Source organism: Takifugu flavidus, chromosome 6 (genome assembly GCF_003711565.1).
Source record: "Takifugu flavidus isolate HTHZ2018 chromosome 6, ASM371156v2, whole genome shotgun sequence".
Taxonomy (NCBI): Eukaryota; Metazoa; Chordata; class Actinopteri; order Tetraodontiformes; family Tetraodontidae; genus Takifugu; species Takifugu flavidus.
The window spans coordinates 16,388,176-16,413,044 of NC_079525.1; the positions used below are offsets into that span (position 1 = coordinate 16,388,176).

The 24,869-nt window shown below is 44.4% G+C and overlaps 1 protein-coding gene across 7 annotated transcripts in view; it reads left to right on the forward strand.

Moving 5' to 3' along the window:
• Positions 1 to 24,869, forward strand: part of pvrl2l (PVR cell adhesion molecule related 2 like) — a 198,559-nt gene that overhangs the window by 63,900 nt on the left and 109,790 nt on the right. For 6 of the 7 annotated variants that reach the window (XM_057036967.1, XM_057036969.1, XM_057036966.1 and 3 more), the window contains 4 exons: positions 1,007 to 1,250; positions 22,657 to 22,950; positions 23,706 to 23,823; positions 24,050 to 24,198. In XM_057036967.1, coding sequence (XP_056892947.1) covers positions 1,007 to 1,250; positions 22,657 to 22,950; positions 23,706 to 23,823; positions 24,050 to 24,198 — 805 coding nt within the window. The remainder of the gene's footprint in view (positions 1 to 1,006; positions 1,251 to 22,656; positions 22,951 to 23,705; positions 23,824 to 24,049; positions 24,199 to 24,869) is intronic. The other variant, XM_057036968.1, reaches the window with a different exon arrangement.

The following is a 24,869-nucleotide window of genomic DNA, read 5'->3' on the forward strand; positions in this document are numbered from 1 at the left end:
GCCGCTGCTCCTCTGCGTTGAGAGGAGCCAGATGAGGTGGCTTGGGCATCTAGTTAGGATGCCCCCTGGACGCCTCCCTGGTGAGGTGTTCAGGGCATGTCCCTCCGGTAGGAGGCCCCCAGGAAGACCAAGGACATGTTGGAGAGACTATGTCTCTTGACTGGTCTGGGAATGCCTGGGAATTCCCCCGGACGAGCTGGAAGAAGTAGCTGGGGAGAGGGAAGCTGGGTCTCTCTGCTTAGGCTGCTGCCACTGCGACCCGACCCCGGATAAGCGGTAGAGGATGGATGTTTTGGGAGGTTCTTGATAATGAGTTCATATGTGACAGCACTACAGGGAATATTTTTCACCAGGTCATTGTTATATTTTTTGAACTGGAGGACACCAAAATTAAAGACCTTAAGGATGTTTCACTTCTCATCTCAGAGGTTTCTTCCGCTCTAAGATGCTAATGCAGATGTGGTTTAATGTGGCTAAAACCTAATGGGACTGAAAACAAAATAAATAAAAAAGGGGGGTCTTTGTGATCTGAATTTGAATTACCTGACAACTACCACCAAAAATGTTCTGTGTGCTCTCACCTAAGTACATCAAACAGAAATAAGATGAGGATTTTGCTTAACAGGTTAGTTTATCCAGTGTGTTCTTTTCTCCTGTCCACTGTCGCTTCTATCAATAGGTAATATGTTCTCTTGAAAATTGAAGTTGCTGTCTGACTAATAGTCAATCACATTTTCATGCGATGTTCAGACTGAATTAATTACATAATTTCATCAGCTCATTTAGTCACAAAATTATCCTTTTGATCTTATCTCTTCTTATTTTTCAAAATGTGTATTCATGAACTTTATCCCCTAATGATAAAGACAATATCAGGATACTAGACAGAAAATAGCCTGTATTGATGAGTGGAAGTGCACATTGCACACAGAAATAACTAGTCTGCTTCTTTGTTAAAAATCAAGTTTAAAAAAACAAAACAAAAAAAAAATTCTCTTGTTTTCAGGTGTCATGGATTTGGGAACCCACTGATGGCCAGAGAGACAATATCGCTGTTTTCCACCCCATGTATGGACAGAGTTTCCCCAACTTGTCCTTCAAGGATCGAGTTGTGTTCCTCCATAACAGCCTGGAGAACCCTTCCATCAGGATTTCGAACCTGAAAATGTCTGACGCTGGCCGTTATACATGCGAATATGCAACTTACCCATCTGGAAATGAGCAAGGGACAACTACCCTCATCATGCTTGGTGAGTTGATTATTTCTGATCCATACTTGGCATTTGAAAGAACTATTTATCATTTTCTTTTTGTTTTTAGCCATAATTGCTATTCTTCTTGGTAAATGTGTTCAGTCATTTATGTGTAATCACAAACAAAAACCCTATTTGTGCTTTTTTTTTAAATTAAAAAAAATACTTTTGAGTCTTGTATTTCTGAGGTAACATCCTGTTACATTATGAATAATTTAGAATGAAATATTACTTTAATAAATTCAAGACAGGCATAGACAAAGTCTCTCTTTCAGGTAAATAATCTTTGATCTATAAAATCAATTTTATTTAGTTTTCATTAGTAACTTCTTCACTAAAGGCGTCATCACTTTGTTATTGAACTATTAGAAGATGTTCAACATTATAACTCAACAATCAAGCTAGAAACATTCTGTTATTGCTGTTATTGTTTATACTGTTAAAACCGTTTATATAGTTTAAAGCACTGGATGACCAAAACTTGGAAGTTTGAACAAGCTTCAGTTACATATTTTATACAGTATATGCTGCTGTACTAGAGTCTACTCCACTAGACATGATGACTACAAATAGGATTAAATTGCAAACATTATATTACCCCTACAATTCTGAGAGGAAAATACAGTATAGTATTACATAGATGGGTGGGTGGACAAATGGCTATTTTACCACATGTTTGCTTAAGATGATGTAAAATATAGAAAGATCATGAAAAATGTAAGAGACATAATGTAAGATCATGTGGAGAATGTAAGCAGATAAAAGGTCTGGAGTTTGTTCCAGATGTGGTGTGAAATTGGGTGGAGACCAAAGAATTCTCAGTGAAGTTGAGAAATTGAGTGTCGTTAAGCTGTAAATAAGTTTTAAGAAAAACTTGATTAGAGGGACACCCTAAATGTGTGGAGCGGCCAAATAAGTTTAGTTCATTCTGTGAAATAGGAGTGCACTGAGCTCTGGAACTCCTAAAGGCCTGGATATCCTTGGAGAGAAACAGTGGTGGATGATTGCAGGATCATTGCCATGCTAAAGCCATACTCCTGTCGAATATTCACCTACAATAATATATATTGAAGCCAGAAATGAAATATTCCGCAATGGCTGCCAATCACCAGATCACAGCCAGGCCAATCAGGCATTGGCCTTCTAAGAGATGAGAGACACTCAACAGCAACTGAAATATAAAGGCAGGAGGAGGACAGGTGAGAGAGAATAGGTAGAACATAGGGATGCATTATATTGATTAAAATAAGCTGGCGGTAGAGTCAGGTTGGGTGGGTCAGCGGGGTCGGAGGTCAGTAGGTGAGCATACAGCTATGAAGGCAGCGATACCTGTAGATGAAGAAGGGGGGAGAAGCAGAAAATCGAGAGGAGAGGGGAAGGGAGGGGAGGGGACCATGCCTGTCAGGTGATCATGTTTCTGGACACTTTGAACTGAAGTTGACATAAAAAGACAGCAGAAGCTTTTCTTTAATACTTGGAATGGTTAAAGGCTGAGTAAGAAGCTTTTTACCTGTTAGCAGGAGGTACTGAGGGAAGGGGAGGAACCTGTCAGGTGATCATGTTTGTGGACCCCAGCAGCCTTGGCCTAGAGCAGCATAACTAAGATGTTAATCTAATAATTAGACGACCCCCTAAGTACAGTATGATCATTTGTATGTCTAGGACAGTAACTGGAACTACAGAATTAGTGACAATACGCTTTTTCTAAGAGGAAGGTTTTAAGTCTAATCTTAAAAGTACAGATGGAGTCAGCCTCCCGTACCTGGACAGGGAGCTGGTTCCACAGCAGGGGGGCCTGGTGGCTGAATGCTCGGCCCCCCATTCTACCACTAGAGCAGGGGTGTCAAACTCATTTTGGTCTGGGGGCCGAATACAGCTTAATCTGATCTCAAGCGGGCCGGGCCAGTAAACTCATTGCAAAATTACATCGAACTAACAATAAGCACAATTTTTTCTTTGTATTAGTCACTAATACTAATAATTAGTGCAAAGAAGAAGTCAATTATAAAAAAATATTTATTAAATGAATTTTCCTTTTACTAAATACATTATGAACAACCTAAGAACTTAAAAAAGTAATTTTAACAACACTTTTACTTAGTAACTAAATAAGTCTTAACATTTATTTAAGTGCGCGATGCATAAAACTGATCACAGTGATAGTAACAATGTTGCAAAACATTTAGTCACAGTCTTGTGGAACTTAAAAGCACTGTTTTTTCAACATCTTGAAAGCAATTTGAACAAGTGAATAACTTTCACAGCAATTACTTGTCTTGCTTAGTATTTGCCCCTGAAACTTGGCATCGTTTACCCTGCAAGTGCATCAATATTAGGCATCATGTCCTGAGAAGCAGCTAATTTCAGAATCTCATTTAACTGCTTATGTGTGAGCTTTGAGCGTAGCTTCGTTTTATTAATGTTCATTAGTGAGAAAACCTGCTCACAAAGATAGGTAGTCCCAAACATGGACAACATTGACAACAATCTAATCTAATTTTTGCAGCCAGTGCTGTCAATGTAGGATAGCCTGGTAGGAGGTACTTGTAAAATGTGTCTAAGCCCACAGAGGCAAATTTGTCTGATTGACAAAGTTGCATGTCGACGGGCAAATCAGAAGCTCTGACTGTGAATGGTGAGCGAAAAACTGCAAATTCTGTCTAAAAACCTGAAATCGTTTCTCAAACTCCCTCAACAACCGTGAATCAAAATTAACACTTGCTGCGCACATATCTTTTAAACAGGGAAAATGAGCAGTGTCACCACTTGCTATCTGCGTCTCCCATAACCTGAGCTTTAGCTTGAATGCACGTATGCTGTCATAATGCTGTGTTATGATTTTTTTGCATCCTTGCAACATTTTGTTGAGATTATTCAAGTGCTCAGTAATGTCAACCATAAACGCAAGGTCCTGCAGCCACAGATGGCACTGTAATTCCTTAACAGGTTTACTTTTTTTCTCCATGAATTGACCAATTTTGCCACGTAAATCAAAGAAGCGCTTCAGCACAGCACCTCTGCTTAACCATCGTACTTCCGTGTGGGAAAGCACACCATGGGTAATGTTGCAGTCACTGAGAAGGCTGTCAAACTGACGATGATTGAGACCTCTGGCTCGGATGAAATTAACAGTTCGGACAACCACCTCCATGATGTGATCCATTTTTAGCGATTGGCTGCATAATGCCTCCTGATGCAAAATACAATGAAATGTCCAAAAATTACCCCCTCTATTTGTGGCTTGTACTTTATCTCTGAACTTTGTCACAACGCCTGCCTTTTTACCGATCATTGACGGCGCACCATCAGTAGCCAGGCTTACGGCGCGTTACCAGTCCGCCCCGATTCTGTCCAGTGCTCCAACTATGGAGCGGAAAATGTCCTCAGCTGTCGTGGTGTCGGTCATAGGCACCAGCTCGAGAAACTCCTCGCTGACAGTCAAAGTCTTGTCAACTCCATGAATGAATATGGCCAGTTGAGCGATGTCTGTAATATCAGTACTATCATCAATCGCAACAGAAAATGCCAGAAATGACTCCACTTTGCGTTTCATTTGGTGGTCCAAATCTGCCGATAGGTCCGAAATCCTGTCTGCCACGGTATTTCTTGTCAAGCTAATATTGGCAAAAGCATGTCGCTTCTCAGGACACACAATTTTGTGAGCCGTCAGCATGCAGTTTTTGACGAACTCGCCATCACTATATGGCTTTGAGGCTAATGCTATTTGGCTCGCAATTAGGTAGCTAGCTTTCACCGCAGCATCACTGGCTTCTTGACTCCGGGTGAAAACAGATTGCTGTTTCCTCAGATGCACCATCATTTCATTTACCTTCTGTTTTCTCAGTTCTCCATGCAAGCTGCTGTATTTTTCACCATGCTGAGTTTCATAATGGCGTCGATTATTGTATTCTTTAAGCACCGAAACTTGCTGCTGGCACACTAGGCATACGGGTTTCCCATTCACCTCCGTGAACATATAAGAATATGTCCATTTTTCTTGAAAATCCGACACTCTGTGTCCACTTTTCTCCTTTTTGACAAAGACATTTCGCTGATGAGGGTGCGAGGCCAAGAGAAAAGTGGATAATGCAATTGCCGCCAACAGACGCTGAACAGATGTTCAATGCTACCATCTCCTAGTTTCGCCACAGTGTTGCTGTACTAAAATACTGCGCCCCCCTAGCGGACAATATACGAATCACACATTTTCAAGATTTTTTTTTTAATAATGCAGATTTATTCCTCGGGCCGTACCGAACCCCCAGGCGGGCCGGATTCGGCCCGCGGGCCAAATGTTTGACACCCCTGCCCTAGAGACTTTGGGGACCACAAGTAGACCAGCATTCTGAGAGCGTAGCAGTCTATTTGGATGATAAGGTGTCACTAGCTCCTCCAGGAGCAAACAAAGGAAGACAGCGTTCAGTGACGTCCATGTGTATCAGACATCAGGCAGTCAGTTCTTGCCCAGATGTACAATGTACTGAAAAACAACATTTTATTTACCGTATTTTCACGACTATAAGGCGCACCTAAAACACTGAGATTTTCTCAAAAATCGACGGTGCGCCTTGTGTGTAGACTGAGTTCCAAAATCTGCTGTGCGCCTTTGGTGGGTGCACTACGGTAAATGCTCCGCCAATCGATTAGCGGCACACCTACGCGTAAGGATCCCCTAAAATGGCGTCGGTCAAGCGAGACGCCTATGAATGAGGCTTACTTTAAACTGCAGGCCATCGGATATGTGGCTGAAAATGGCAATCGCGCAATCTTAGTGTTTTCGCTTTATGATTTATCTCTCCATACGCACAAGAACAACTGTTGTGCAGCGGCTGCCAGCGGATTACCAGGAGAGGGTGGCCATTTTCCGCACCTACTGTCGCGACATAGATAACCGCGCCCAGCCACATCACCAACATGGATGAGAGCCCTCTGACTTTTAACATCCCTTTGACCCACAAAGTGGAGAAAAAGGGACCGGCACGGTGGCGATACGCATAACGGGGCACGAGAAGTCGTCGTTCACCGTCGTTCAGAATCAGAATCAGAATCAGAAGAAGGTTTATTGCCATTGTACATGTAATACACAGTATTACACAAACTAGGAATTTGTCGTGGTGTGCCGCTGCGACATTCAACATAACATTAGACATCAACACCACACTAGAATAAGATAAATAAAATAAAATAAGACTTATATACAGTATTTACATAAATAGTGAGTGGTGAGAAATAGTGCAGGTCCATGAGGAGTAGTGTATTGTTTATGAGTCCGGCTGGCTGCTGTACATGGTGCTTAAGTGATAAGTCACTTGGTGTTCAGCAGCCTGATGGCAGAGGGGAAGAAGCTGTTAGTGTAGCGGGAGGTTCTGGTCCGAATGGACCGTAGTCTCCTGCCTGAGGGGAGGGGGGAAAACAGTCCGTGACCAGGGTGGGAAGGGTCGGCCGTGATCCGACCTGCACACCTCCGGGTCCTGGAGATATACAGGTCCTGGATGGATGGGAGCCTGCAGCCAATCACCTTCTCGGCAGCGCGCACGACGCGCTGCAGCCTCAGTCTGTCCCTGACGGTGGCACCAGCAAACCACACGGTGATGGAGGAGGTGAGGATGGACTCGATGATGGCCGTATAAAACTGCGCCAACATCCTGGGAGGCAGATTGAGCTTCCTCAGCTTCCGTAGGAAGAACATCCTTTGCTGGGCCTTCTTGATGAGGGAGCTGATGGTTGGCTCCCACTTAAGGTCCCGGGTGATGGTGGTGCCCAGGAAGCGGAAGGAGTCCGTGATGGTGACGGGGGAGTCCATAAGGGCAAGGGGGGGCAAAGGGGCTGTAACTTTCCTGAAGTCCACAATCATCTCCACTGTCTTCTGAGCGTTCAGCTGCAGGTTGTTGTGTCCGCACCAGGACACCAGTCGAGCCACCTCCCTCCTGTAGGCAGTCTCATCGCCATTGGAGATGAGACCGATGAGGGTGGTGTCATCCGCAAACTTGATCAGTTTGACAGACTGGTGGCTTGAGGTGCAGCAGTTTGTGTACAGGGAGAAGAGGAGGGGGGAAAGTACACAGCCCTGGGGTGATCCGGTGCTGATGGTGACGGAGTCGGAGACAGTCTTCCCCAGCCGCACGTACTGCCTCCGATCCGTCAGGAAGTGAGTGATCCACCTGCAGAGGGAGGCAGGCACACTAAGCTGGGACAGCTTGTCCTGTAGCAGAGCGGGGCGGATGGTGTTGAACGCAGAGCTGAAGTCCACGAACAGGATCCTCGCGTAGGTTCCCGGGGAGTCCAGATGCTGCAGGATGGAGTGAAGGGCCAGGTTGACCGCGTCATCCACAGATCTGTTGGCTCTGTAGGCGAACTGCAGTGGATCCAGGAGGGGGGTGGTGATGGACTTGAGGTGTGGCAGGATCAGGCGCTCTAAGGACTTCATGACTACAGAGGTGAGCGCCACAGGTCTGTAGTCGTTAAGCCCAGTGATCCGTGGCTTCTTGGGGACAGGGACAATGGTTGAGGTTTTGAGGCAGGCTGGCACCTGGCACGACTCCAGGGAGGAGTTGAAGATGTCTGTAAAGACAGGAGTCAGCTCCTCTGCGCAGTGCCTCAGGGTGGAGGGAGACACGCCGTCCGGGCCAGGGGCCTTGCGCGGGTTCAGCCTGGCGAACTGCCTGCGCACATCCTGCTCACTGATGGTGAATGAAGGGGGGGAGGAGGGGGGAACTGGTGGTAAGTGATGGGGGGGGGGACTGATGGTGAGTGGAGGGGGGGAGGAGGAGGGGACTGCCTTTGATGGAGTGAGGTCCATGGGGGCAGTGACACTGGGGGGAGGGGAGGTGTTGGGCATGGCTGACGAGGTGTCAAAGCGGGCATAGTGGAGGGACAGACTCTGACAAAGGGCTTTGTCGTCCTGACCTTTGAAGCCTGAGGCCTGTAGTCGGTGATCTGCCTCAGGCCTCTCCACACAGAAGCAGAGTCGTTAGCAGTAAACTGCTGCTGAAGTTTCTCCGAATACACAGATTTAGCTCTCCTCAGTTCCTCACGTCTGCCACGGAAACGGACAGAGCGCAGGATGACGGAAGGCGAACACTCCTTCACAAAGACTATGAGGCAGCGGTGGGCAAGTTATGCCACCATATGTGGGTGGATTGTAGACACATGGGCTATGGTACCGTCTTCATGTATTGTAAGAGCTTTCACAAAATCAATGCTGAACCGGAACCGGTCGGTGAGTCCGATTCAGATGATTAAGAAGAGGAATTCTGGATGTTGGACATTGAAATAGCGCAGCTGTTTAATTCAGATACAGAAGATGAAAACTTTGATGGTTTTGTGGCGGAAGAATGAATATTTTGTTCAATAAATGTGTCGAAACTCACTGTTTTACTTATGTTGTCATTTTTTACTGTATGTTTCAGCATGCGCCTAATAATACGGTGTGCCTTATGTATGTTTTAAATACAGAAATAGCACCCGTAACTGAGACTGCGCCTTTTAATACAGTGCACCTTATGGTCGTGAAAATACGGTATGATCACAATCATTTCTCAATTATTATTTAGTGTCAGAGATGATACCCTAGATCAAAGAACAAGAGATACAGGTAACTTTCATAAAAAGTTATCTCAAAAATGTCAAAAAAAATCAATTTCCAATTCATGATGTCTATTCTGTCCCTTTTTACGCTCTCCTTCCTCCTTGAAGATACTGTTGTCCTATGAAAACAGTTATTGGCCAAAAATACCTTGCAGTGAGGCACATTGTAAGACGCATACAAACGCCACAGAGGGGAACAGGGAGACATGATATGTGTAGTACTAAAGACAGAATTGGAAGAGGAATCCCTTCCTTTTGTGTACTTGTAAAGCTTTAGCCTCATTGTAATGTATATGCCAGTAGTAGCGGATACTGTATAGATATGCTACAGGAAACCAATTCATTTTCCGTACATGCCAAGTTGTTACACACTGGAAGCAGCTCACAAACAAAAGAACACATGGGAGATAGAAAAGTTGGCTGCATTGCAGGGAAGACATATAAAGATATTCTGGCAGAGTTGCACACGGATGCGGTTTAAGCCTCCCAAATTGCTGTTGTTGGCACAAAACAGGGCAATGATGGGAAAATACCTGCTGGAAAGCTCCTTGGCTCATCTTTTGCCTAGAGATGAAAAGCCTGGCTCTCTAGGAGAGATAACAGTCAGTCAGAAAAGAAAAAATTCTTAGATTATTGGATATGGAATCCTTGCAAATCAAATTAGACATTATTACATCCATATCTTGTGGAGCCAATAAGATTACATTTTATTGTGTATTGAACCACCATCACCACAATGATATCACAAATGATTAAAGAATGAATGCATAATCCTGACAGCCAATGTATTCTGACTTATTGCTGACAGCATCACTGCCAACTAATCTTATTACCATTTATTGAGGTGTGAATCATGTATCTGTCAGCTGGTAATGAATGATGTATCATCTTAGACACGGACCATACAAAATAAATGTTAGACAATTACTCTATATTGTATTAGATATTGTGTAGCCAGGAGGGCAGAAATACATGTGTAAGTAAGAAGCAGTGGTTCATCAAGTTGTCCAATCAGCACACGAACCAGCCAGAAAATATTTCTCACGTGATGTCAATCTGGCTGGCATTTACGAGGGATACATATCATTAGCATTTTGTCGATACTGATACTTCTTCTTGATAATGATATTTAGCATTATTGGTGTAAACAAAGATGTGAAAATATGTTTAAATATTCATTAATTTCAATATATAAAAAGAGGGAGTAACAGCACTGTCATTTTGTAACATCAGGGAAGCCTCTTCTCAACACCTGTCTTTAGAGCCTTAAGCATGTCACACTAGCAGCACACCACCATCCATACAGTAATGCTAAGTGCCTTAAAAGGAACTTTCCATGTAATGCTTCAACAGAAGCTAAACTTTGCAATTATAAGTGCTTACTAGAAGTTAGCTAAGGCAACGTCTGCTACAGCTTTGTTCCCTAAACTACTTGGTAACCACTTTTTCCTGCAGTCATCTGTATTTGCCCTCTTTAGGCGATGGTAAATGGGGATCCCTTGGCTACTTCCCGGTTCACATTCCTTTAAAGATACATTTTATTTACAATCACAGAAATGACATTAACTTATATTTGCAGAGTCAATAACTACAACCAAAACAAGTCTACTCACCATGACATCTAATGAGAAAAAAACAGTGGCTTGCAAAGCATACAAACACACCATTATCCATCAGCTTTATTCCATGAGCTCCTAGCAAATGCTTCATTTAGTTAAAGGTGTTTTCCCCCTTGCATGCAACTACTTTTGTACAAATATTGTATTTAGCCAGGTTTACAGTCCATCCATCCATCCATCCATTCTCTACCGCTTATCCGGGGTCGGGTCGCGGGGGCAGCAGCCTAAGGAGAGAAGCCCAGACTTCCCTCTCCCCAGCTACCTCCTCCAGCTCATCCGGAGGGATCCCCAGGCGTTCCCAGGCCAGCCGAGAGACATAGTCTCTCCAACGTGTCCTGGGTCTCCCCGGGGGTCTCCTACCGGAGGGACATGCCCTGAACACCTCACCAGGGAGGCGTCCAGGGGGCATCCTGACTAGATGCCCAAGCCACCCCATCTGGCTCCTCTCAACGCGGAGGAGCAGCGACTCTACTCCGAGCTCCTCCCGGATGGCAGAGCTTCTCACCCTATCTCTAAGGGAGAGCCCAGCCACCCTACGGAGGAAGCTCATTTCAGCCGCTTGTACCCGTGATCTTGTTCTTTCGGTCATTACCCAAAGCTCATGACCATAGGTGAGGGTAGGAACGAAGATCGACCGGTAAATCGGTCTCTTCACCACAACGGACCGGTGCAGAGTCCGCATTACTGTGGACGCCGCACCGATCCGCCTGTCGATCTCCCGCTCCATTCTTCCCTCACTCGTGAACAAGACCCCGAGGTACTTAAACTCCTCCACTTGGGGCAGGATCTCCTCCTTTACCCGGAGAAGGCACTCCACCTTTTTCCGGTCGAGAACCATGGCCTCGGATTTGGAGGTGCTGATTCTCATCCCAGCCGCTTCACATGCGGCGGCGAACCGATCCAGTGATAGTTGGAGGTCACGGGCCGATGAAGCCAACAGGACCACATCATCCGCAAAAAGCAGAGACGCGATCCTGAGGTCACCAAACCGGATCCCCTCAACACCATGACTGCACCTAGAAATTCTGTCCATAAAAATTATGAACAGAATCGGTGACAAAGGGCAGCCCTGGCGGAGGCCAACCCTCACCGGAAACGAGTTCGACTTACTGCCAGCAATTCGGACCAAACTCTGGCACCGATCGTACAAGGAGCGGACAGCCCGTATCAGCGGGCCCGACACCCCATACTCTCGGAGGACCCCCCACAGGACCCCCCGAGGGACACGGTCGAATGCCTTCTCCAAGTCCACAAAACACATGTGGACTGGTTGGGCAAACTCCCATGCACCCTCGAAGACCCTGCGGAGGGTGTAGAGCTGGTCCACTGTTCCACGCCCAGGACGAAAACCACATTGCTCCTCCTGAATCCGAGGTTCGACTATCCGGCGGACCCTCCTCTCCAGTACCCCTGAATAGACCTTACCAGGGAGGCTGAGGAGTGTGATCCCCCTATAGTTGTAACACACCCTCCGGTCCCCCTTCTTAAAAAGAGGGACTACCACCCCGGTCTGCCAATCCAGCGGCACTGCCCCCGATGTCCACGCGATGTTGCAGAGTCGAGTCAACCACGACAGCCCTACAACATCCAGAGCCTTAAGGGACTCTGGGCGGATCTCATCCACCCCCGGGGCCTTGCCACCGAGGAGTTTTTTAACTACCTCGGCAACTTCAGCCCCGGAGATACGAGAGCCCATCTCCAGGTCCCCAGGCCCTACTTCCTCACTGGAAGGCGTGTTGGTGGGATTGAGGAGGTCCTCAAAGTATTCCTTCCACCGATCCACAACATCCCGAGTTGAGGTCAGCAGCACACCATCACCACTATACACAGTGTTGACAGTGCACTGCTTCCCCCTCCTCAGATGCCGGATGGTGGTCCAGAACCTTTTCGAGGCCGTCCGAAAGTCGTTCTCCATGGCCTCACCGAACTCTTCCCATGCCCGAGTCTTTGCCTCGGCAACCGCCGTAGCTGCACTCCGCTTGGCACGCCGGTACCCATCTGCTGCCTCAGGAGTCCCACAGGCCAGTAAGGCCCGATACGACTCCTTCTTCAGCTTGACGGCATCCCTCACCGCTGGTGTCCACCAGCGGGTTCGGGCATTGCCGCCATGACAGGCACCAACCACCTTGCGGCCACAGCACCGGTCAGCTGCCTCAACAATGGAGGCACGGAACACGGTCCACTCAGACTCAATGTACCCCGCCTCCCCCGGGACATGGTCAAAGCTCTCCCGGAGGCGTGAGTTGAAGCTCCTTCTGACAGGGGACTCTGCCAGGCGTTCCCAGCAGACCCTCACAACACGTTTGGGCCTGCCAGGTCTGTCCGGCATCCTTCCCCACCATCGGAGCCAACTCACCACCAGGTGGTGATCAGCTGGCAGCTCCGCCCCTCTCTTCACCCGAGTGTCCAGAACATGCGGCCGCAAATCCGATGACACAACCACAAAGTCGATCATCGATCTGCGGCCTAAGGCGTCCTGGTGCCAAGTGCACATGTGGACGCCTTTATGTCTGAACAAGGTGTTCGTTATGGACAATCTGAGACGAGCACAGAAGTCCAATAACAAAACACCACTCGGGTTCAGATCAGGGGGGCCGTTCTTCCCAATCACACCTCTCCAGGTCACACTGTCATTGCCAACGTGAGCATTGAAGTCACCCAGGAGGACGAGGGAGCCCCCAGAAGGGGCACTCTCCAGCACTCCCTCTAAGGACTCCAAAAAGGGTGGATACGCTGAACTGCTGTTTGGACCATAGGCACAAACAACAGTCAGGATCCGTCCCCCCACCCGAAGGCGAAGGGAGGCTACCCTCTCATCCACCGGGGTAAACTCCAATACACAGGCACTGAGCTGGGGAGCAACCAGAATTGCCACCCCTGCTCGTCGCCTCTCACCATCGGCAACTCCAGAGTGGTAGAGAGTCCAACCCCTCTCAAGAAGACTGGTTCCAGAGCCCTTGCCGTGCGTCGAGGTGAGGCCAACTATATCTAGTCGGAACTTCTCAACCTCGCGCACCAACTCAGGCTCCTTTCCCACCAGAGAGGTGACATTCCATGTCCCTAGAGCCAGTTTGTGCAGCCGGGAATCAGACCGCCAAGGTCCCTGCCTCCGGCTGCTACCCAAAACACAATGCACCCGACCCCCTTGGCCCCTCCTGCAGGTGGTGAGCCCACGGGAAGGGGGTCCCATGTTGCCTCTTCGGGCTGCGCCCGGCCGGACTCCATGGGCAGAGGTCCGGCCACCAGGCGCTCGCCAACGTGCCCCACCCCCAGGCCTGGCTCCAGGAGGGGGGCCCCGGTGACCCGCATCCGGGCAAGGGAAACTTGGCACCAATGTTGTTCAGCATCATTAGGGGGTCTTGGGCTACGCTTTGTCTGGTCCCTCACCTAGGACCTGTTTGCCATGGGTGGCCCTACCAGGGGCATATAGCCCCAGACAACGGAGCTCCTAGGATCATTGGGACACGCAAACCCCTCCACCACGATAAGGTGGCAGCCCAGGGAGGGGAGGTTTACAGTCATTTTGGCTAAAGCCCACACATTTGAGCATTCAGCTCACAAGCCTGACATGTTGCCTAACGTTAAATATGCAAGTGGTGCTATGTCCTCACCTGCTGTTGAAGGTGAGTTCATAATTATGCAATGGTTAGCTGGGTAAAAAAAAAAAACAGTTGTCATAATGCAGCCCTAGTATTTACATTCTTGTTACTCTTTTGATTTTTGGCTAATGTATGCAGCACATTGGGAAATTTGCTACTATTACTAGTCATAATAATAATAATAATAATAAGAAGAAGAAGATGACGAAATATTGGGCTATCTTAATAGAAGTAAAATCTCAAATTCATCACTGGTGACATGTTTTCAGTCACTGGATTTAGTGGAGGATTTAGTGTAGAAATTGTTTGCACTTAAAATGGTATCATATAAAGGGTAACCCTTCTGCTCTTGCATTCATCTGTTTATGTTGTTAGTGACTGAGGTGGCTTTTCACGGAGGGCACCAAGGCACTTTAGACCCAGATGTGGAATCTAATTGAATCTTGAACTAAAACCCCTCACAACTGAGACATCTGGTACACATTCAGATTTGTCAGGATTAAAAATGGAGATTAAGATTTGTCCCTCCTTGTTTGTTTTAGTTGTTTTTACAACCATTTCAATTATTGTGGAGGGAGGATATAATAAAGACTATCTGCACTGCCTGTCAGGAAGGTCAATATCACCTCAAAGAGTGAGTTCCTGAGCTTCACGGTGACCTTCAAGGGCACAATGGTGTTGAATGTTAAACAATAGCCATTGATCAGAATTCTCATGTATATAACTACACCTACGCAGCGTACCTGGTGGACCTTTGTGCTCTGTATGTGAACTGTGAGGAGAATGTTAATAAATGTTTTTACTAACATGTTGCTAATGGGAGGTAGTCATTTAGTTGGTTTTGGAGTTCTTGGGAATGGGATAGTTCCAATGTGCTAATTTGTAAATTTCCATACAGTCATAAATGCATTTGTTGTCCAACTCTGTCTGCCTAATCATGTGTCCCTCACGAGTTTCTGCCTATAGAAGTACAGGTGCAGAACATAAACATCATCTGCTTGGCCGAAGGGAGGTTGAGGAAGGCTTCATGGCCATTGCGAAAGGGGCTCCCTGGCAGTTGATGTGTTAGATGATTCTCAGCACAACTTTTCTCATGTGAAATCATGTTTTTGAGGCAAAATGTTTTATATTTCCAGGTCTGTCAGGTGTTTTTACACTTTTGGCCTCCACTGGATGTTTATAATTTAGAGTGATATTAATAGTTTATGCTTTAACATCAGCAGGTGGTGTTTAGCATAAAGGTGTGTTGTCATCCACAATGCTAAAAGTTTATTTTCCCTAGATTTCGATAAAACCAAATGCAAAGAATTTTTGTTTCTTATGTCAAATTTCAGAGGCAAGATATAGTTGAAATTTGACAGAACCACAGTGTTAGACCATTCCACTGAGTTATCACTAAACAAAGAGTTCTTTTATTTGCACGGATTGCTTCAAATAGATTGTTAAGCAACATATGGCAGCACAACCCAGATAGGATGTGGTTCTGGGTCAGACTCTTTTGATGTAACTGGGTCACTTATGATCGGAGAACTCCACAAAGGGCTCACATCTCCACCAAATCTGTACCTTGCATTTTGACAACTTCCATCAAATTTGTGTTATTGTAAATTGATTAAATTTACTTCATCACAGCTTTTCCAGAATATTTCCATTTTTCTGTGTAAATATTGGTCAGTTCTTTGTGAGTCCTACTCTAATTCAGCAACAGCAGTCATCTCTCAGTGAGTGGGTATGTTGCACACAGGAAGTGCCAGTGTTTATTCAACTCTGTTGGCATGTGTTTTAACCCTTAATTGCTCTGTATGCAGGATGTCTTGAACCAAAGAGAGGGATCACAGTGGATTTAATCTGATACCATTTTAGAAATGAATCAGAGGAGATACTCCTTATGTTAACGTTGGCAGATCCATTAAAGCCTTCCTTGCCTGTAAAGCAGAGGTTTATGCTTGTATTCTTTCTTTGATATGCATTTCACATCTTTAGTTATTTTGGCAATATTTTTGAGCCACATGGGACATTTTTTGTCTAAGTATATGTAAAGCTATTCTGGGCTAAATGCAGCTACTTTGTTGTAAAAAAAAAAAAAATCCTTATGAATAGATGTATAGTTTTGGTCAAACTGTTTCATTTTAATTTATAAATACCTGGGTTATAGCTCGTGTTTCTGCATAAATCAAAAGGCCTATATATAGTCAAAATTAAGTATATGTCCAGCTTCTCAGAATACCATTTACTTGTAAAGTTAGGTCATCCACATTTGAAGCAACTCTTCCTATGTCTGATGTGCTATATGTTCGGCTTGGTAATTTGACATACCCAGTACTCACCACTTGGCAGCGGTGGGCCGTCAGGACCTGCACGGCCTTCTCTGCTGGCCTAAAAATATCTGAATCACAGACTGATGTTAATTATATTTTCAAAATATAATTAACATCAGTCTGTGATTCATGAATATGAAAATATGGAAAATATGTATTAAATAATTCCAAATGGTCTATCCACTTCCTTTTATTGCTAGCCTCCTGGTTGCGCTGCTTCCAGACATGTATTTTCATATTCAAGCATTTAACCAATCACATTTCAGCCACTATTTGTTGCCAGGGTCAAATAAATCTGCCTGGAGGCCAACACAATCAGTTCTGCGGGCCCTGTAGCATAAAAAAAATGTCGATCAAACTGTTGCTTCAACCAATCAGATTTTGAGTTGGCGACCCCAAGGCCTTCTAGCAGGCGTAGGAAACGTCAGCGTATTCACACGCTTTGATTGGATAGTCAGAGAGTGTACGAGCCAGAGCTAGCAAACTGCATCTGTAGCGAGCTGCACAAGTAAAGATATTGTTGTGTTGATTTAATAGCTGTTTTGTCAACCCACAATGGCTAAAGTAGGAGAAGAAATGAATTTGGTCGCAGATTTACTGTCAAAGCCATTTTTAAGACGGACTTTTTAAGAAAAGCTGGACATCGTTAAGCAAGGTCGGGCAACTCCGAAGCTAGCAAGCCTGTCGCAACCGGGAAAAGGATTTGTCCACCACTTTCAGTCCACTAACTACGAGCGGTACTCCTGGCTCACAGGCTCCGAGGAACGCTGCAAATTGTATTGCTGGGAGTGCTTGTTATTTGCCACTGATCGACGTGGTGTTTGGAGCCACACTGGATTTGTAAATTTGGCTTGCCTAACCAAGGCAGCAACGAGGCATCAAAGCACTGCTGGACACTTACAAGCAACAGTGCTTTCCAAAACATTTGGGGAAACCAGAGTGGATCTACAGCTGAGCGAGCAAGTGCGCAGGGAAACGGAGCTCCGCAACGAAAAGCTGAAGAAAAATAGGGAAATGGGAAAGACTGATAGACTGTGTTTGGCGGTGACCATCCCCGTGTCTACTGCTTCTGTTGAACGGACATTCTCAGCCCTAAAGCGAATTAAAACTTATGCCAGAAATACGACAGGGTAGGCTCGACTTTCAGCATTAGCTTCGATGACGATAGAAAAGGACTTCTTGATGGAACTGAAACGCACGGATAATCTGCACAACAGAGTAATTGAAATCTTCTTGAGGAAAGAAAGGAGGATGGATTTTGTGTACAAATAATCAGGATTTTTGGTGAGTAAAATCAAAAATCCTGATTATTATACTAAAATGTTGCTATATTCCTAAATAATGTAGCATGTTGGGGAGGGTCAGTGTGGGAATTTCCCAGCATGCTTTGCGGCAGTGTGTCTGTGGGTTCAGGTTGGTGTTAACCCTGTTTTTGTTCGTTGTAAATGTTATCTTTTGCAACTTTCAATGTTAGTGTTCTATTTATTGAGTTCTGGTTGTTGATGTATTTAATTACTGTTTTAATTACCGTTTGCACTTGCACACCATAAGCCAGGTTATATGTGTGATCGAAGACCTCCCTTCGTTCATGTGTCTTCTGTTCCGTGTTTAGTAAAGTGACTGGCAGAAGTATGCGTCTGAGTTCTTCAGCAACCTAAAACCCTAACTTGCCACAATAATATTACAATTTTATCAGGTTATTTTTGATGCTTTTTTTATGTGTGTCGCAGCTGTACCTGCAGTGGAAGTTTTATAGCCATAAAATAGTTATTGAGGGTTGGATTGATTCAGAATGAGCACTATTGAAGGCCTAGGTGTGCAATGCACGGCCCGCCACTGCCACTTGGGGATACTTGTCTCTACACATACTGGAAAAACCTCAATAGGACCCATTTTAAATCCTTAAAGTTTGAGTCATTGTAGATGAAAGTACATGGCTAGATTAGTTTACCTAGAAAAAAAGAGTATAATGAGTATTTTCTAAACAGGAAGTGTGTTTGTGCTTCATCCAAGATAACTACACTTATCCAAAGGTTTAAACAATTTATGCAGTGTAACAGCTTTAAACTCTTTTAAGGAATTGTCCATTACTCACTCACCACTTGACCAATATTGGATCATTAGGTGGTAACAGTTGGGGCCGAGTTACTTAAAAAAGAATCTGACGGCAGCACTGTTGCTTAGTGTCCCAGGCAAAGCTTGTCCAACAACTCTGTTCAAAATGGGGACATTGTATCTTTAAAAGACTCCCCTTTTTCCTCACATGTGCATGAAGTGTAAGTCTTGACTGGCTTTATAATATTAAAAAGTGGTTTGGTCTCTCATTTGTTCATAGGTGGTTTTCCCTGAGATATGTTTCTAAGAACGCTGCTTGGTTTGAAATGTACTGGGGGATGTAAAGAGGATACATTTAAATTCCTCAAATGTTGTTGCCGGATCTGGATTGGTGATCCTTTTCAATCCTTTGCTCTTTGCCTCATGCGTGTGTGACTTCTCCCTCTGTTGATTTCACAAAGGCCAAGTAAAGGGCCGCCATGTGGACAGTAGCATAAATTTGCAATGTTTAACATTATCTTAATAGGCTGCAAGTTTTTTTCCAGAAATCACCACAGTTTCACAAAGTCAGCCTGGCTAAATCACAGAGTCACCAAAGGGAATCTCCTTTTTTGCTGGATATGTCAATTGGTATAGTTTAAGATTAAGATTAAGATGTACTTTATTCATCCCCATGGGGAAATTGAATTGTAGTAGCAACCTATACAAAGTATAGAAACAGAATAAATAAATACAGATAAGATTAGAATGTTATAAGCATATATACAGCATATATGCAGTATATATTATAAGCATTATAAGCATATATACATAAATATAGAACAAAATAGAAAATAAAATTACAACATAAACATTACACAATTATTGTTATTGGCTGGGTTAGGATGAGTTATACAGTTTGATGGCGGACGGCAGGAATGACTTCCTGTACCATTCATTAGAGCAGCGAGGCTGCAGGAGTCTGCTGCTGAAGCTGCTTCTCAGTTTGTCCACTGTGTTATGGAGGAGGTGGGAGGGATTGTCCCTGATTGTCCGCAGTTTCAACACCATCCTGTCCCTCACCACCTCATCCAAGTTTGCAAGTCTACAGCCAACAACAGACCCTGCCTTTTTAATGAGTTTGTTAAGTCTGTTGGCATCCTTAGCTTTAATGCCTGCACCCCAGCACACTGCAGCAAAGAAGATGGTGCTAGCCATGACAGACTGGTAGAACATGTGGAGCATCCTGCTGCAAACACTGAAGGACCTGAGTCTCCTGAGGAAATAGAGTCTGCTCATGTCCTTCTTGTAAACAGCATCAGTGTTTGTGGACCACTCCAGTTTATTGTCCAGCTGAACACCCAGGAACCTGTAAGATGAGACTATTTCCACATCCTTCCCACTAATGCAGACTGGGGAGGGAGGGGACTTGCTTTTTCTGAAATCCACCACCATCTCCTTTGTCTTGGTCACATTGAGCTGCAGAAGGTTCTCCCTGCTCCACCTGACAAAACTCTCCACAAGGTCCCTGTATTCATCCTCCTGTCCATTCTCCACACACCCGATTATGACTGTGTCATCCGAGTACTTCTGGAGATGACATGTCTCAGAGTGGTACTGGAAGTCAGCTGTGTAGGTGGTGAACAGAAAGGGGGAGAGCACAGTTCCTTGAGGAGCTCCTGTGTTGCTCATCAGGGGGTCGGACACACAGCTCCGCAGTCTCACAAACTGTGGTCGACATAAAATATAATATGATATAAACTAGTTTTCCCATTACAGCATGGAGATCAATACTGTTTTTAGTTAGTGTTATTTCCAAATGTCATTCGGTGTGTGGAAGTGTAATAAGAGTTTAAAAGAAAAATCTCATGGATGAACTGGGACGCATGATGATCAGTGATGATTCCTGGGTTCACTGGGCATTTCGGGTCTCACAACATAAGACACCCTTGCCTATCCAACCCAGCCGGGGTGATTAAGTCCCGGCTTGCGTCCCAGTGGCAACCCACAGATCTGCCCTTTTCAGCCATAGCCATCTCACGGCTTTCTCTGCAGCTTTGCTTGTGGACTTAATGACTCTCTTCTTGGCTGCCATGTCACACCTAGACGGCCGAAAACCTTTCAGTGAGAGCACCCTGCAAAGCCTCTTGCAGCCATGTTAAACTCAGTCCTCGAGGGCCACAATCCTGCCGGGTTTTCTATCCCACTGAATGCATTTTCAGCCTGGTAGGACAGAAAACCCAGCAGGATCGTGGCCCTTGAGGACTGAGTTTGACACATGTGCTCTACAGCCAACTTCTATGGGCTCGTAGAACGTCCTCCAGCCCCTTCCCTTACACTCCTCCACCAGCTCCTGATACTTGCCATGTTTCCTCTTGTAGGTTTCCTCAATCCGCTCTTCGCAGGGCACTGTGAGTTCCGGCATGATCAGATGTTTTGAAGACAGCGAGATGATGATCATTTCTGTCCAGATAGATGTTGATGCAATGTGCTGGGTAACCTCAGTTGGTTTCTCAGGTCAGCGTACATCTGCCAATCAGAAGCTTTGTGGAGGACGCCTCTTGCTGTCTGTGAAATGGTATTTACTGGTGTTGATGTCTGCGGCTATACTCTTAGCAACAGTTTTGAGTACCTGGTAATGGCGACAGCGGTAGCGGCCATCGGCCAGCGCCTTCGTGCAGCTGAGGAGATATTCTAAAAAGCCTCTTCTATACCGACTGAGTCAGGAAGGTGTATCTTTCTTGCCCCATGCATGGAGGTTTGCTGTGCTTGGTGGGCATTATAGACTGCCTGCAGAAGGAAGCAGACGCAGGGGAAGTCTGGATGTTTGACCAGGTGACTTTACGCTGCACCATGCTCTCTGTCCTTGTCCATCCTTCCTGCTGTCAGGGTCCCACTGCCCTGCCCACATGCTTACATTGTGTTCAGTTGTTCACGTAAAAATTTACAAAATGTATTGAGAATGCCAGCAAAAATAGTATCTGATGTACAAACTGCAGTATCTTTCAGCTGCTTTATCAAAAGCAAGCATTAAAGGAGTCATTTTTTTAAAAATAATTTTACTGTAGAGAATAGCTCCTTTTTATGAGGTCACACTCTGACAGATCAGCTCTACTTGGAACTAAATTTTAAGAGGTTTCAAAAAAATTTCAACATTTATTATCAGCTACACCTTTTGGCCCAAGTGTGACAATAAGCCACTTAAAATGACATTAATGGAATTATAGTTGTTATTTCTACATCAAATAACCCAAAATTAGATATCTGCATCGACTGGACTTGTTAAGGTTTACTTAAAGACATTTCACCTTCTCTCCAGAAGGCTTCTTCAGTTCTAAACTCCTTTAGAACTCGCCTTGAGAAAGGAATAATAACAGGCTGTACCATCTACCTCATTCTTTTTGCATCAGCGATCAACCTGGAGGTAAAGACCGCTGAGGCGGAAGGCAGAGGGCTTCTATCCAGATCAGGTGTTCACATCCCCCAATAAAAGCCTATATGGACAATATGACCATCGCAGCAACATCTTTCTGGACAACATCAACTGGACTTGTTAAGGTTTACTTGAAGATGTTTTGCCTTCTCTCCACAAGGCTTCTTCAGTTCTCAACAAGTAGCATTTATAAACCCAATAGACCTGAATGTTTTATTGAGTTTAGAAATGAAGAAGCCTTCTGGAGAGAAGGTGAAACGTCTTCAATTAACATGACCAGTTGATGCAGTGATCTAATTTTGGATAATTATGACCTGGATGAATGAGAACCTACACATACATCAAATCATAGCTAAAGATGGGTTAAGTGCTACTTATTATTATAACATCACTTATTTCTGACATACATAGTTTCTTACAGAGCATCCTCACATTTTACAGAATTAATGCATTAAGTCAATCAAACAATGGCTGTAACTTTTATCTACAAGTAGACATTTCATTGATAAACCAACGTTTATTTTTTATAAATTATGAAAATCTTTCAAAGCATAATTATAAAATAAATTACTTCCATTATTTGTTTATTTTTTTTACTTTTCTCAGTTTTTCAAAAATCTTTCCAAAATACAAGAGACTTTATTTTCACCTTTTGTATCTTTCCTGTCTTTCTCTCTCTTATGTATTCTTTTTTATATATAATTGTGCTAATTGTGTCAAATTGTGACTTCCAACTTACAGTGCCCTCCAATTTTTTTAACCTCCATATCTTTATCTGTCTCATATATTTTCGTTTCCTCTGTGCTTCTCTAGCCAAACCTAAAAACTCGGCCAATATTGTGACTGTCCAGGCTGGTTCCAAATCAGTGGTTGTGGCCCAGTGTGAAGCAGCAGACGGAAAGCCAGCTGCCACCATCAAGTGGCTTGCATCTGTGGGAGGTAACCACTCAACCACCACCACGAATGGACCAGATGGCACAGTGACGGTGCGCAGCGAGTACCGTTTGGTTCCCACACCTGCAGACAATGGTAGGGAGGTGACCTGCCTGGTGGATCAGAGGACCCAAGAGCGGCCGTGGGTTTTTCCTGTCAAGCTCTCTGTGGAATGTAAGATGGATATACAGTGTTACTATATTTTGTGTCCTGTGAATTATATGCCTTAATGAATATAATAAGTAACTGTAGTGCTGAGTAAACAGCCCAGGTGTGGCACAGGAACAAAATGAACTGCAGTCAATGTTTTTTAGTTGTAAACAGTGGAGAAGAACATTGTTGTATATTGTTGCTTTAGGAGTTCAGAAAATACGCACAATACGACTAACGCTAAGGAGTACTCAACAATTGTAATGCTAAACAGATTTAGCATTGACTAAAATGAGGTTTAAATATGTTTACATTTTTTTAAAATTTTTTAAAATGAGAATCCAGCCTTGTTAAAGCATTTATATTTAAGTTTGTGGTTAAGCTGGCACTGCAATCACAATCAATTCGCTGTGGAATAGAGGCTGCCAGAGCCAACAAGAACATCTCCCTTTGACCAATGTATCCACTCAATTATGTTTCAATTTGCCATAATAGCCTTACTAATGTTGGAACTTTTTCCAGAGTTATCCCAGAGAAACATCGTTTGTTTAACATTATTTATAGGTATTTCATTTTTGAATTGTGGCTGATCTACTGATGTCAGTGATATAAGTATTTGAAATTAGCACGTTTTCTTAATGTCAGTTATCAGGGCCATTTTATGATGACTTTAAATAAATTCCTTGCTCACTGCTCCTTTAACGTTAGCAGGAATTAGTTGAAACCAAGTTTTGCATCACCACTCTTGGCAACTCATTCTGCCCCTGTCTGCATTTCAGACCCCCCATCTGTGTCCATAGAAGGATATGACAACAACTGGTATGTCGGCCGTTCTGACGCCATGCTCCTGTGCTTGGCTAATGCCAACCCTGCACCGATCTCAGTCATCTGGACTGCGTAAGACCTGCTTACTCTCTGTACATCATTTTCATGCAGAGATAATGACAGTTTTTATTTTCTTTTAAATGTAGCAACATGTTTATTAACCTCCCTCTATGCAAGCCAGAGCTGCTGTTCACATGACATCATTGCAAATTTTTAAAATATTTTACCTTTCTTCCTCTTGTCTCTTCATCATTTCTTATGATGCAAAAGATCTGAAAAAAAATTTCTTGCCGTCCAGAGTGTCTGGTTCATTGCCTGAAACAGTTATGGTGGAGGACAACAAGCTGATGGTAAAGAAGGTGGACGATGCTGTCAACACCACTTTCATCTGTGAAGTCAAGAATAAGCAGGGCACCAGCAGGAACCAGATCACCACCTTCGTCATCGGTGAGTTTGTTCAACCAACTTACATGCAAATGCAAAGACATGTATAGTCCACGCACTGGAATTGCTCCACACACAGATGACAAATGCGCACATGTATCCACGCCAACAGAAATGTGTCACATGCTGGGATCTAAGGGCTATGGGACTGCTGTCTCTCTCTTCATCTTCTCAATAGATTTACATTATTTTTTCCCTCCTTGCTGGCCATCTTTCAGCAGGATTCAGCAGAGCCCGTTTGTCTCACCCTGTTCCCATTGTAGGGCCGACTGCAAAGCTGTTCCCACATTGTCAGCAGGAAACTGTAACTTTGATCTCAAATCAATGGTGGACATTGGTTTAAAGGTTTGAGATGACAGTTTCAACAGTCAGTGTTTAGACCCTGTCGGCAGGCACAGCAGTAAGACAATCAGGGGTGTAAGTTTGTTCCAAGCTATGGGAGGAAAGCCCCAGGTGACTGTTAGAATAATAGTAAAAGACTAGAAGTAACAATAGTACAGTTAGTTACTGTTTTCACCATGACAACAATTCAGTGTGTGGTCAGTTCAAACTCACAATTTCCTGGTTTCTAATCAAAAGTAAAATTTGAATATAAACTATAAAGGCATTGTTATCAGCATGGTCAATTTGCTGTCCAGCCATATTCAAACTTACTCCCTTGGTTTGACAGACTG